Source organism: Entelurus aequoreus, linkage group LG23 (assembly GCF_033978785.1).
Source record: "Entelurus aequoreus isolate RoL-2023_Sb linkage group LG23, RoL_Eaeq_v1.1, whole genome shotgun sequence".
NCBI lineage: Eukaryota > Metazoa > Chordata > Actinopteri > Syngnathiformes > Syngnathidae > Entelurus > Entelurus aequoreus.
In genome coordinates this window covers 34749229-34765886 of record NC_084753.1, presented here as the reverse complement: position 1 = coordinate 34765886, position 16658 = coordinate 34749229, and the positions used below count along the sequence as shown (strand labels likewise).

Genomic DNA, 16658 nt, shown 5'->3' with positions numbered 1-16658 from the left:
TTCATAGTCCGAGAGCTAATGTGAGGCTGAACTGAGGCTTGTTGAACAGTTTTACGTTGCACCGGTAGGGCGTGAAGGGACCTGGTGCTGGACAAGCAGGTCAGACTGAGGTCACTTTTGGGATACTTAGGACATACTCACTCTAGGAGTAGTTTTAGGAGTGGGTATTTCTTATAGGTACCATACGAATTACCCAGCAGGCACAAGACATTGAAACAAGGTTGAGAACTTGTTGAATTAGGTCCGGATGTTGAGCAACTCAAACCTAACATTGAAACAACATGCTTTTTGACAACGTTTAATCAATGTTGGGTTCTGATGTTGATTTGACAATTGAATTTTGGTCATGTCCCAACCAATATTCCACAACGAAAAAAACAACATTGAAACAACATGCTTTTTGACGACGTTTAATCAATGTTGGGTTCTGACTTTTATTTGAGCATTAAAATTTGGTCATTTCCACACCAATTTTCTACAACACAAATACAACATTGAAACAACATGCTTTTTGACAGCGTTTATTCAATGCTGGGTTCTGACGTTGATTTGACCATTGAAGTTTGGTAATTTCCCAACCAATATTGTACAACACAACATTGCAACAACATGCTTTTTGACGACGTTTATTCAATGTTGGGTTCTGACGTTGATTTGACCATTGAAATTTGGTAATTTCCAAACCAATATTTTACAACACAAATACAACGTTGAAACAACATGCTTTTTGACAACGTTTATTTAATGTCAGCTTGTGACGTTGATTTGACCTTTGAAATTTGGTCATTTCCCAACCAATATTCCACAACAACAAAAAACAACATTGAAACAACATTCTTTTTGACAACGTTTATTCAATGTCAGGTTGTGACTTTGATTTGACCTTTGAAATTTGGTCATTTCCCAACCAATATTCTACAACACAAATACACAACATGCTTTTTGACAGCGTTTATTCAATGCTGGGTTCTGACGTTGATTTGACCATTGAAGTTTGGTAATTTCCCAACCAATATTGTACAACACAACATTGCAACAACATGCTTTTTGACGACGTTTATTCAATGTTGGGTTCTGACGTTGATTTGACCATTGAAATTTGGTAATTTCCAAACCAATATTTTACAACACAAATACAACGTTGAAACAACATGCTTTTTGACAACGTTTATTTAATGTCAGCTTGTGACGTTGATTTGACCTTTGAAATTTGGTCATTTCCCAACCAATATTCCACAACAACAAAAAACAACATTGAAACAACATTCTTTTTGACAACGTTTATTCAATGTCAGGTTGTGACTTTGATTTGACCTTTGAAATTTGGTCATTTCCCAACCAATATTCTACAACACAAATACAACATTGAAACAACATGCTTTTTGACAGCGTTTATTCAATGTTGGGTTCTGACGTTGATTTGACCATTGAAGTTTGGTAATTTCCCAACCAATATTCTACAACACAACATTGAAACAACATGCTTTTTGACGACGTTTATTCAATGTTGGGTTCTGACGTTGATTTGACCATTGAAATTTGGTAATTTCCAAACCAATATTTTACAACATAAATACAAGGTTGAAACAACATACTTTTTGACGACGCTTAATCAATGTTAGGTCTTGACGTTTCTTTGACCATTGAAGTTTGGTCATTTCCCAACCAACATTCTACAACAAAAATACAACGTTGAAACAACATGCTTTTTGAAAGCGTTTATTCAATGCTGGGTTCTGACGTTGATTTGACCATTGAAGTTTGGTAATTTCCCAACCAATATCGTACAACACAACATTGAAACAACATGCTTTTTGACGACGTTTATTCAATGTTGGGTTCTGACGTTGATTTGACCATTGAAATTTGGTAATTTCCAAACCAATATTTTACAACATAAATACAAGGTTGAAACAACATACTTTTTGACGACGCTTAATCAATGTTGGGTCTTGACGTTTCTTTGACCATTGAAGTTTGGTCATTTCCCAACCAACATTCTACAACACAAATACAACGTTGAAACAACATGCTTTTTGACAACGTTTAATCAATGTTGGGTTCTGAGCTTGATTTGACCATTGAAATTTGGTCATGTCCCAACCAATATTCTACAATGAAAAAACAACATTGAAACAACATACTTTTTGAGGACGCTTAATCAATGTTGGGTTCTGATGTTGATTTGACCATTGAAGTTTGGTAATTTCCCAACCAATGTTCTACAACACAAATATAATGTTTATTCAATGTTGGGTTCTGAGCTTGATTCGACCATTGAAATTTGGTCATTTACCAACCAATATTCTACAACACAAATACAACGTTGAAACAACATGCTCTTTGACGAAGTTTATTCAATGTTGGGTTCTGAGCTTGATTTGACCATTGAATTTTGGTCATTTCCCAACCAATATTCCACAACACAAATACAACATTGAAACAACATGCTTTTTGACGACGCTTACTCAATGTTGGGTTCTGATGTTGATTTGACCATTGAATTTTGGTCATTTACCAACCAATATTCTACAACACAAATACAATGTTGAAACATAATGCTCTTTGACGACGTTTATTCAATGTTGGGTTCTGAGCTTGATTTGACCATTGAATTTTGGTCATTTCCCAACCAATATTCTACAACACAAATACAACATTGAAACAACAGGCTTTTTGACAGTGTTTATTTAATGTTGGGTTCTGAGCTTGATTTGACCATTGACTAGACTAAATTTGGTCTAGTCCCAACCAATATTCTACAATGAAAAAACAACATTGAAACAACAGGCTTTTTGACAACGTTTATTTAATGTCAGAAAAAGCATGTTGTATTTTTCAAATACCAAAATATTTCTCGTGTCAGTGAAGAAAAATCCACATAAGCCAAAGGGTTCATAGCGCAGGTAAAAAGTAGCGGTTAGAGTCCGGAATGTATGGTAACTGCAATTCAAAAGTGTGATTAATCAAAAAGAATCATTTGACAGCACTAATTTGCATCCAATTGCGACACATTGATCTGAGACTGCTAACAGTCAGGCGCTAACAACTAGGTGCTAACTGGTAGTTAAAACATGAAACTATCTACTTTTTGACAACGTTTATTCAATGTCACGTTGTGACGTTGATTTGATCATTGAAATTTGGTCATTTCCCAACCAATATTCCACAACGAAAAAACAACGTTGAAACAACATGCTTTTTGACAACGTTTAATCAATGTCAGGTTGTGACGTTGATTTGACCTTTGAAATTTGGTCATTTCCCAACCAACATTCTACAAAACAAATTTAACGTGGAAACAACAGGCTTTTTGACGACGCTTAATCAATGTTGGGTTCTGACGTTGATTTAACATCGAATTTTGGTCATTTCCCAACCAATATTCTACAACATAAACACAACGTTGAAACAACATGCTTTTTGGCGACATTTATTCAATGTCAGGTTGTGACGTTGATTTGACCATTGAAATTTGGTCATTTCCCAACCAATATTCTACAACACAAGTACAACGTTGAAACAACATGCTTTTTGACAACGTTTAATCAATGTTGGGTTCTGACGTTGATTTAACATAGAATTTTGGTCATTTCCCAACCAATATTCCACAACAGAAAAAACAACGTTGAAACAACATGCTTTTTGACAACGTTTGTTCAATGTCAGGTTGTGACTTTGATTTGATCATTGAAATTTGGTCATTTACCAACCAATATTCTACAACACAAATACAACGTTGAAACAACATGCTTTTTGCCGACATTTATTCAATGTTGGGTTCTGACGTTGATTTGACCATTGAAATTTGGTCATTTACCAACCAACATTCTACAAGACAAATTTAACGTTGAAACAACATGCTTTTTGGCGACGCTTAATCAATGTTGGGTTCTGACGTTGATTTGACCTTTGAAACCTTGTAATTTCCAAACCAATATTTTACAACACAAATACAACATTGAAACAACATGCTTTTTGGCGACGGATTGTGACGTTGATTTGACCATTGAAATTTGGTCATTTACCAACCAACATTCTACAAGACAAATTTAACGTTGAAACAACATGCTTTTTGACGACGCTTAACCAATGTTGGGTTCTGACGTTGATTTGACCATTGAAATTTGGTCATTTCCAAACCAATATTCTACAACACAAATACAACATGAAACAACATGCTTTTTGGCGACGGATTGTGACGTTGATTTGACCATTGAAATTTGGTCATTTCCCAATCAATATTGTACAACACAAGTACAACGTTGAAACAACATGTTTTTTGACGACACTAAATCAACGTTGGGTCCTGGGGTTGACTTGACCATTGAATTTTGGTCATTTCCCAACCAACATTCCACAACGAAAAAACAACGTTGAAACAACATGCTTTTTGACAACATTTATTCAATGTCAGGTTGGGACTTTGATTTGACCATTGAAATTTGGTCATTTACCAAACAACATTCTACAACACAAATACAATGTTGAAACAACATGCTTTTTAACAACGTTTAATCAATGTTGGGTTCTGAGCTTGATTTGACCATTGAAATTTGGTCATTTCCCAAACAACATTCTACAAAACAAATTTAATGTTGAAACAACATGCTTTTTGACGACGCTTAATCAATGTTGGGTTCTGACGTTGATTTGACTTTGAAATTTGGTCATTTCCAAACCAACAACATGCTTTTTGGCGACGGATTGTGACGTTGATTTGACCAATGAAATTTGGTCATTTACCAATCAATATTGTACAACACAAGTACAACGTTGAACAACATGCTTTTTGACGACACTAAATCAATGTTGGGTTCTGACGTTGATTTGACCATTGAAATTTGGTCATTTCCCAACCAATATTCCACAATGAAAAAACAACGTTGAAACAACATGCTTTTTGACGACGTTTATTCAATGTCAGGTTGTGACGTTTATTTAAACATTGAAATTTGGTCATTTCCCAACGTGGGTCCAATGTTAAACATCAACGTTGTCTCAGTTTACAACCACAACTATCTTGCAACGTTGTTTCAAAGTCCGTTTCAAAGGACATGTACGTATAATCAACGTTGTATCAATGTCTACTCCCGAGTACCGATTCACGTTAGCTCAAATGGCACCATATTTGTGATACCTCTGTACAAAGCATGCCTGATAGAAAGCGCTCAAAGGTAAGACAATAATGGGCTAGTTTGATGCTAACTTACATTGAACATGACATATACTGTACATGCTACCAATTAGCATCAGCGATTTTACATGGCGACTTCAACACCACCACGTTTGGTAATCAAAACTAAACTAACAAGCACGTCATGAATTGATTAACGTGGACCCCGACTTGAACAAGTTGAAAAACTTATTGGGGTGTTACCATTTAGTGGTCAATTGTACGGAATATGTACTGTATTGTGCAATCTACTTATACAAGTTTCAATCAATCAATCAATCAATCATGACAGACAGGTTAGCAACAAGGTTAGGGGGTGTCCTTACCATGAATTGATTAACGTGGACCCCGACTTAAACAAGTTGAAAAACTTATTGGGGTGTTACCATTGAGTGGTCAATTGTACAGAATATGTACTGTACTGTGCAATCTACTAATAAAAGTTTCAATCAATCAATCAAAGTCACAATCTAACACAGGGGTGTCAAACTCAAATTCAGAGTGGGCCAAAATGTAAAACTGAACAAAGCCGTGGGCCAAGGTTGAACAAATGAACCTTTTAATAGGGACCCAAACAAGTTTTGCATTGAATATTGAACAAGCAAGGCTTATATAACTTTATAGGGACATGCAAAATCGAGTTTCAAATAATAATAATAATAATTAAAAAATATCAATGGCATATCAAATACAATTTGAATAAAAGTTGAATGCCCCTTTTCTATTTGCAGCCTTCTGAGGTAAATATCAACATTAACTTTTTCCACAGGCTAATAAATTTGAAAATAAAATAACAATGAATAAAGCAACCATTCAGGACTTTAAACTGCTCAGTTTGCAACACACTGATCTAATCAAGCCAGATACCTGCCATCTTTTCTTGGATGCTAGTTCATTAATGTCGGGGCTCAGGCTTTGAGCTGAGGCAACCTTCATTATCCAACGAAGGTGTTCATCAGTCATTATATCTCGACCACAGTCTTGGGGGCGTGCCTTAAAGCAGTGGTCCCCAACCACCGATTGGTACCGGGCCGCACAGGAAATAAAAAATAAAAAATGTTTTATTTTTTTTATTTTTTTATTAAATAAACATAAAAAACACAATATATACATTATATATCAATATAGATCGATACAGTCTGCAGGGATACAGTCCGTAAGCACACATGATTGTATTTCTTTATGGGGAAAAAAAATAATAATAATAATAACGTCCGCTTTTCATCCATTCTAACAATGTGCCGGCCCAGTCACAAGATATGTGCGGCTTCTGTACGAACACACACGTGAATGCAACGCACACTTGATCAACAGCCATACAGGTTACACTGAGGGTGACCGTATAAACAACTTTAACACTGTTAGAAATATGCACCACACTGTGAACCCACACCAAACAAGAATGACAAACACGTTTAGGGAGAACAGCCGCACCGTAACACAACATAACCCCCCCTTCCCCCCCCCCCCCCACACACACACACACACACCTTGTAGCGCCCCGGAAGAGTTAGTGCTGCAAAGGATTCTGGGTATTTGTTCTGTTGTGTTGATGTTGTGTTACGGTGCGGATGTTCTCCCGAAATGTGTTTGTCATTCTTGTTTGGTGTGCGTTCACAGTGTGGCGCATATTTTTAACAGTGTTAAAGTTGTTTATACGGTCACCCTCAGTGTAACCTGTATCGCTGTTGATCGAGTACGCGTTGCATTCACTTGTTTGTGCGTGCAGAAGCCGCACATATTATGTGACTGGGCCAGCACTCGTTGGACTGGATGAAAAGTGGACGTGACGATTTCCGGGAGGGGCACTGAAATTTGGGAGTATGAGAATTAGCGGTGAATGCTGTGTTAGCGCGGCACCGCCGCTGTATATAATCGGCGGGCTAGTGTCTAGTGTTAATTTGATATCGCCTCAAGGGCCAAGTGGAATTACACGACGGGTCAAATTTGGCCCGCGGGCCAGAGTTTGACACCCATGATCTAACAGCTGGTGGGTAATAATTACAACTGAGATCCAAATACCAGCGTGTGCAAACTAAAATTGTGTGTACTATTACCGGGCGTGTTGTGTGTACAATTGATAAAAATTGCAAAAAGTGGTGCAGATCGCACCATTCGAATGAGCTTTTTTTGAGTCTACTCCTGGATGTGGCCATGGAAACACCCATTTACCTGTACATTCGTGTCAAAATGCGATTAGCATTGAACTAGCAGCACACATCTCTAATATGTGACAGCTCTTCTGCAACCTCGCTGCACAATCTGTAGACAACAGAAACTATTGTATTTTTTTTTTTGTTGCTCTACAGTACATGAACATTGATATACGCATGAAGTGTGGGAATGATATTAAATCAACAATACAGGAGGTGAAAGGTCGGGGGAAGCCACTTATAAAGCAACAGCCCAGGTGCGGGGCAGCTCGTCGCATGAAAAAGCGTTTAGTTGCCAAGAGGAGGCGTGTGAAGAGACCATCATGTTGCACTTGACACCGCCAGGCCGCTCACTTGTGAAGTTTATATAATCTGCTCCACCGCTCCTTTGCCTGGCAACAAGGACAACTCTTTTTAGCCACCTCGTGATTGCTTTGGAGTTTTACTCGGGGCTTTAACTCATGTGATTAATCACAACATTGATCATGTATCAAGGCAGAATAATAACCCAGTTTATTTGAACCCTTTTACCTTTGGTTAAATGGAAAGCGGCACAGGTTGTCATTTAGTCTGTGATCAAATTTCACTTCAAAATACGCACCGACGGGACTTTAAGGCCTACTGAAATGAATTTTTTTTATTTAAACGGGGATAGCAGATCCATTCTATGTGTCATACTTGATCATTTCGCGATATTGCCATATTTTTGCTGAAAGGATTTAGTACAGAACAACGACGATAAAGTTCGCAAAAAAAAAAAGCCTTGCCCCTACCGGAAGTAGCGTGACGTCACAGGAGGAAGGGCTGCTCACATTTTCCCATTGTTTTCAATGCAGCGAGGTTTGGACCGAGAAAGCGACGACTACCCCATTAATTTGAGCGAGGATGAAAGATTCGTGGATGAGGAACGTTAGAGTGAAGGACTAGAATGCAGTGCAGGACGTATCTTTTTTCGCTCTGACCGTAACTTAGGTACAAGCTGGCTCATTGGATTCCACACTCTCTCCTTTTTCTATTGTGGATCACGGATTTGTATTTTAAACCACCTCGGATACTATATCCTCTTGAAAATGAGAGTCGAGAACGCGAAATGGACATTCACAGTGATTTTTATCTCCACGACAATACATCGGTGAAGCTCTTTAGCTACGGAGCTAACGTGATAGCATCGGGCTTAAATGCAGATAATAAAATAAATAAACCCCTGACTGGAAGGATAGACAGAAAATCAACAATACTATTAAACCATGGACATGTAACTACACGGTTAATGCTTTCCAGCCTGGCGAAGCTTAACAATGCTGTTGCTAACAACGCCATTGAAGCTAACTTAGCAACGGGACCTCACAGAGCTATGCTAGAAACATTAGCTATCCACCTACGCCAGCCAGCCCTCATCTGCTCATCAACACCCGTACTCACCTGCGTTCCAGCGATCGACGGAGCGACAAAAGACTTCACCCGATCATAGATGCGGTCGGTGGCCCGGAGACGGAGGAAGTCAAGGTGAGGTCGCCGGCTAGCGCGTCTGCTATCCATCTCAAAGTCCTCCTGGTTGTGTTGCTGTAGTCCGCCGCTAATACACCGATCCCACCTACAACTTTCTTCTTTGCAGTCTCCATTGTTCATTAAACAAATTGCAAAAGATTCACCAACACAGATGTCCAGAATACTGTGGAATTTTGAGATGAAAACAGAGCTTTTTGTATTGGATTCAATGGGGCTGAATACTTCCGTTTCAACGATTGACGTCACGCGCATACGTCATCATACATAGATGTTTTCAACCGGAAGTTTAGCGGGAAATTTAAAATGTCACTTTATAAGTTAACCCGGCCGTATTGGCATGTGTTGCAATGTTAAGATTTCATCATTGATATATAAACTATCAGACTGCGTGGTCGGTAGTAGTGGCTTTCAGTAGGCCTTTAAATTAAACTGTTAATCAGTTGTGAACAAATACATGACGCACAGTATTTGCAAGTAGAACATTAATTGCAAATTATGTTGACTTAAATATGGTCTAATTATGCAAAAATGTATTATCAAACATTGAAACAAATAGAAATACATTCTAATAATAATGATTTCAAAGCAAGTTATCCATCAAATTGTGCAATGTAAAAGTAGCATTAGATTTCATGGTAAAATGGAGAAATTTACCGTGGTTTTTACAGCATTTTTCTGTAAACGAAAAAAAAAAAAGTATGTTTTTTTACTGTAATAAAGTGGTGCCGTTTTTCAGTAATACACCGAAAAATCTACAGTTGTTGATTTGCGGTAAAAAAATAAATAAAAAAAATTGGCAGCTCAGGTGCCAAAATGTTACTGTAAAATTGTATTTTTTTTGTATTTACAGTAAAAAAAACAAATGTACATTTTACGGTAAAATTCTGGCAACTGAGCTGTCTTTTTTTAACCATAAAAACAGCAGTACCGTTTTTCCATTTACAGTAACATACACTAAATTTTCAGTGAAATTATTGCAACTTATCATATTTTTTTACATTTTAGTTTTGGAAAAAACCTACTAATAAAATGCATAAAACAATTGAAAAACATTGGCAGCTCAGGTTAAAACAACAATTAATCATGATTTTACAAGTTGTAGAGTGCACCAGTATAAAAGCTGCACCCACTAAATTTTAGATTTTTTCCACATATAAGCCGCACCGCATATAAATACGTTGTGAAATGAGTTATTTACACAGAAAGATTCTGTAAATGTTTATTTACATACCCGAATTGTTTCCAAACGCTGTCTGTAACACAGCAGTAAAACGGCTGAGCAAACAAAACAGAAGTCATCGTCGTGGACCCACTAGCAGTTAAACAGACCCAATAACTCCACGGTGACGTTTTGGTGAATTTACGAAACTGAAACAATACAAAAAGAACGCCGTTGTAAGTTAATAATACTAACACAGACACTCGTGAACGTATTAGCATGTTAGCTAATGCTAACACACTCGATTGATTATATTACAATTTATATTACAATAGCGTATACAAATATGCAGGTAAACACTCCTACAGACGTCACACATGGGACGGTTTAGTATGTAAGAATTATTTTAGTTATATTGTAAAACTTACAAACGTTGCTTGGAGTGATGAATGACGAATCCATACGAGTAGAAATGGCACTTATACTTCCGGTTGAAAGCTCAGTCTAAACAGAATGCCACGGCACAAACAATAACACACCTATTCAGAGTATTTGCTAGTTTTTTTTGTTGTTGTTGTTTTTTTTAACAATTTTTTTTAATGTTAGCATGCATAAAATATGACCAAGCTAGCATGATATAAGCTATCATTTGTCAATTAACAAAATATTCGACTCTGCAGTGTATACCTGCTAAATTAGCCTAAAAAAAAAAAAGCTAGTATGCTAAAATGCTAACTGTAACACGCGTCAAGTACCAAAACATATTACTCGGCGCGTGCCTGAAAAATGGGTTTAAAATGCTAGCATGCTAATGTTAGCATGCATCAAGTATAAAATATGACCAAGCTAGCATGATATAAGCTATCATTTGTCAATAAACAAAATATTCGACTCTGCAGTGTATGCCTGCTAACTTAGCCAAAAAAAAAAAAAAAAGCTAGTATGCTAAAATGCTAACTGTAACACGCGTCAAGTACCAAAACATATTACTCGGCGCGTGCCTGAAAAATGGGTTTAAAATGCTAGCATGCTAATGTTAGCATGCATCAAGTATAAAATATGACCAAGCTAGCATGATATAAGCTATCATTTGTCAATTAACAAAATATTTGACGCTGCAGTGTATACCTGTTAAATTAGCTATATGAAAAAAGACTAGCATGCTAAAATGCTAACTGTAACACGTGTCAAACACCCAAATATTTGTCTGTCAGCGAAGAAAAATCCACACAAGCCGGTGGGTTCATAGCGCAGGAAAAAAGTAGCGGCTATAGTCCGGAATTTACGGTAACCGCAATTCAAAAGTGTGACTAATCAAAAATAATCATTTGCACAGCACTAATTTGCATCCATTTGCAACACGATAACGACTAGGTGCTAACTGGTAGTTAAAATCATAAGATTAAGATCATACTTGCCAACCTTGAGACCTCCGAATTCGGGGTGTTGTGGGCGAGGGCGGGGTTAAGGGCGGAGGAGTATATTTATAGGTAGAATTCACTGAAATTCAAGTAGTTCTTATATATATATATATATATATATATATATATATATATATATATATATATATATATATATATATATATATATATATATATATATATATATATATATATATATATGTATAAATTAAATAAATACTTGAATTTCAGTGAATTATAGATATATGTATATATATTTATTTTATTTTATATATATACTGTATATATATATATATATATATATATATATATATATATATATATATATATATATATATATATATATATATATATATATATATATTAATAAAATAAATATTTAGTCAAGTATTTATTTTATTTTATATATATATATACACTACTGTTCAAAAGTTTGGGGTCACCCAAACAATTTTGTGGAATAGCCTCCATTTCTAAGTTCTAAGAACAAGAATAGACTGTCGAGTTTCAGATGAAAGTTCTCTTTTTCTGGCCATTTTAAGCGTTTAATTGACCCCACAAATGTGATGCTCCAGAAACTCAATCTGCTCAAAGGAAGGTCAGTTTTGTAGCTTCTGTAACGAGCTAAACTGTTTTCAGATGTGTGAACATGATTGCACAAGGGTTTTCTAATCATCAATTAGCCTTCTGAGCCAATGAGCAAACACATTGTACCATTAGAACACTGGAGTGATAGTTGCTGGAAATGGGCCTCTATACACCTCTGCAGATATTGCACAAAAAACCAGACATTTGCAGCTAGAATAGTCATTTACCACATTAGCAATGTATAGAGTGTATTTCTTTCAAGTTAAGACTAGTTTAAAGTTATCTTCATTGAAAAGTACAGTGCTTTTCCTTCAAAAATAAGGACATTTCAATGTGACCCCAAACTTTTGAACGGTAGTGAATATATATATATATATATATATATATATATATATATATATATATATATATATATATATATATATATATATATATATATATATATATATATATATATATATATAAATAAAATAAATACTTGAATTTCAGTGTTAATTTATTTACACATACACACACATAACACTCCTCTCTACTCATATTTGTAATTGAAAGTGCAAAGCTTTGCCGCCAGTAGCACAGCCTTTGAAGGAGCATAGGTATGGGCAGCATCTGTGAAATTTAATTTGCAGGAAAGGAGTGAGTTTAGGGTTGAATTGTCCATCCTCGTTCTATTCTCTGTCACTACCTTTCTGACCGTGCTGAACACCTTCTCTGGTGATGCATTGCTGTGAGGCATGCACAAAAGTGCCTTCATCAAATGCACCGGAGGACGAACTGAAATTCTTGTTTCCAATCATTTTGGAACTTGCAAGCGTACTTCTTCTTCTTACTCGTACTTCTTCTTCTTACTCTTCGTCGCCATGACCGTCTCTTCTTCGTTCTTGTGCTTCGTCTCCTTGTTGTGTGTGCAGTTGTGCACTCTCCAAAAGCCGTAGATGTTATGACGTGACTGGGCCGGCACGCTGTTTGTATGAAGGAAAAGCGGACGTGACGACAGGCTGTCCTCACTCAGGTCCGCATGTTGTCCGGCTGGAAATCGGGAGAAATTCGGGAGAATGGTTGTCCCGGGAGAGGCACTGAAATTTGTGAGTCTCCCGGAAAATTCGGGAGTGTTGGCAAGTATGTGTAAGATACCAATCACTTCCTCCATGTTTCTCTTGTCCCTGGGGAAGAAGGTGAGGGGTCTCTTCCAATGTCGCCCTTCCTCGCCTCGTACTGTTCCCTCCTCAGCTCCGATGGACTCGGGTTGGATATCCTGAGATGGTGATTCACTTAGCAGGGGAACTGAAAATGTGTTGGAGCTATCACACCTCCGCAGCGCCTCTGCTACATTTTCCTATTTTGTTCCCTTTTCCGCCTCCTCTTTGTTTTCATCTCGCACTTTCTTGTCGGATGATTAACACCCGTGCGTGCTAGCATGAGGCACTGCGCCAAGTTCGGGATCGCCAAACGGCGGCCTGTTGGATCCCGTTTGATGAAGTTTGTGGTTAGAATCCAAAGCAGGGCAACTCACAACCTACCGATCTCGATCCACTATGGACTGGACTCTCACACTATTATGTTAGATCCACTATGGACTGGACTCTCACACTATTATGTTAGATCCACTATGGACTGGACTCTCACACTGTTATGTTAGATCCACTATGGACTGGACTCTCACACTATTATGTTAGATCCACTATGGACTGGACTCTCACACTGTTATGTTAGATCCACTATGGACTGGACTCTCACACTATTATGTTAGATCCACTATGGACTGGACTCTCACACTATTATGTTAGATCCACTATGGACTGGACTCTCACACTGTTATGTTAGATCCACTATGGACTGGACTCTCACACTATTATGTTAGATCCACTATGGACTGGACTCTCACACTATTATGTTAGATCCACTTTGGACTGGACTCTCACACTATTATGTTAGATCCACTATGGACTGGACTCTCACACTATTATGTTAGATCCACTTTGGACTGGACTCTCACACTATTATGTTAGATCCACTATGGACTAGACTCTCACACTATTATGTTAGATCCACTATGGACTGGACTCTCACACTATTATGTTAGATCCACTATGGACTGGACTCTCACACTGTTATGTTAGATCCACTATGGACTGGACTCTCACACTATTATGTTAGATCCACTATGGACTGGACTCTCACACTATTATGTTAGATCCACTTTGGACTGGACTCTCACACTATTATGTTAGATCCACTATGGACTAGACTCTCACACTATTATGTTAGATCCACTATGGACTGGACTCTCACACTATTATGTTAGATCCACTATGGACTGGACTCTCACACTATTATGTTAGATCCACTATGGACTAGACTCTCACAATATTATGTTAGATCCACTATGGACTGGACTCTCACACTATTATGTTAGATCCACTATGGACTGGACTCTCACACTATTATGTTAGATCCACTATGGACTGGACTCTCACACTATTATGTTAGATCCACTATGGACTGGACTCTCACACTATTACGTTAGATCCACTATGGACTGGACTCTCACACTATTATGTTAGATCCACTATGGACTAGACTCTCACACTATTATGTTAGATCCACTATGGACTAGACTCTCACAATATTATGTTAGATCAACTATGGACTGGACTCTCACACTATTATGTTAGATCCACTATGGACTGGACGCACACTATTATGTTAGATCCACTATGGACTGGACTCTCACACTATTATGTTAGATCCACTATGGACTGGACTCTCACACTATTATGTTAGAACCACTATGGACTGGACTCTCACAATATTATGTTAGATCCACTATGGACTGGACTCTCACTATTATGTTAGATCCACTATGGACTAGACTCTCACACTAGTATGTTAGACCCACTATGGACTGGACTCTCACACTATTATGTTAGATCCACTATGGACTGGACTCTCACACTATTATGTTAGATCCACTATGGACTGGACTCTCACACTATTATGTTAGATCCACTATGGACTGGACTCTCACTATTATGTTAGATCCACTATGGACTGGACTCTCACACTATTATGTTAGATCCACTATGGACTGGACTCTCACACTATTATGTTAGATCCACTATGGACTGGACTCTCACACTATTATGTTAGATCCACTATGGACTGGACTCTAACTATTATGTTAGATCCACTATGGACTGGACTCTCACACTATTATGTTAGATCCACTATGGACTGGACTCTCACACTATTATGTTGTATCCACTATGGACTGGACTCTCACACTATTATGTTAGATCCACTATGGACTGGACTCTCACACTATTATGTTAGATCCACTATGGACTGGACTCTCACACTATTATGTTAGATCCACTATGGACTGGACTCTCACTATTATGTTAGATCCACTATGGACTGGACTCTCTCACTATTATGTTAGATCCACTATGGACTGGACTCTCACACTATTATGTTAGATCCACTATGGACTTGACTCTCACTATTATGTTAGATCCACTATGGACTGGACTCTCACACTATTATGTTAGATCCACTATGGACTGGACTCTCACACTATTATGTTAGATCCACTATGGACTGGACTCTCACTATTATGTTGGATCCACTATGGACTGGACTCTCACACTAGTATGTTAGATCCACTATGGACTGGACTCTCACAATATTATGTTAGATCCACTATGGACTGGACTCTCACTATTATGTTAGATCCACTATGGACTAGACTCTCTCACTATTATGTTAGATCCACTATGGACTAGACTCTCTCACTATTATGTTAGATCCACTATGGACTAGACTCTCACAATATTATGTTAGATCCACTATGGACTGGACTCTCACTATTATGTTAGATCCACTATTGACTGTACTCTCACTATTATTTTATATCCACTATGGACTAGACTCTCTCACTATTATGTTAGATCCACTATGGACTGGACTCTCACTATTATGTTAGATCCACTATGGACTGGACTCTCACACTATTATGTTAGATCCACTATGGACTGGACTCTCTCACTATTATGTTAGATCCACTATGGACTGGACTCTCACACTATTATGTTAGATCCACTATGGACTGGACTCTCACACTATTATTGTCCATGTGTCCTCAGACGACGAGCTGCTGATTGGGCGCAGTGTCCACAAAGGCATGATCAATCCCGGCGAGGAGAAGCAGACCTTGGAGTTCCAAAGCTCGAGTGCCAGCATGGAGTTCAGCATCCGCGTGCGCTGCGACGAGCACTACTACGGCAGCAAGTGCAACAAGGTGTGCCGCCCCCGGGACGACTACTTTGGACACTACATGTGCGACCAGCTGGGCAACCAAGGCTGCATGGACGGCTGGACCGGCCCCGACTGCAAGACCGGTGAGACCCTTTGTCTTTGTCATGTAGCACCCAGGCAGATACAGTTTTTACACTAAACACCCAGTTGTCTCTGTCATGTACAAACCCCGTTTCCATATGAGTTGGGAAATTGTGTTAGATGTAAATATAAACGGAATACAATGATTTGCAAATCCCTTTCAAGCCATATTCAGTTGAATATGCTACAAAGACAACATATTTGATGTTCAAACTCATAAACATTTTTTTTTGTGCAAATAATCATTCACTTTA

The 16658-nt window shown here is 37.8% G+C and overlaps 1 protein-coding gene across 1 annotated transcript in view; it reads left to right on the top strand.

Moving 5' to 3' along the window:
* LOC133640785 (protein jagged-2-like) overlaps positions 1 to 16658 on the top strand; it is a 153712-nt gene that overhangs the window by 53250 nt on the left and 83804 nt on the right. Inside the window, 1 exon segment of the mRNA XM_062034430.1 lies at positions 16152 to 16406. Within this exon segment, the coding sequence (XP_061890414.1) occupies positions 16152 to 16406 (255 nt within the window).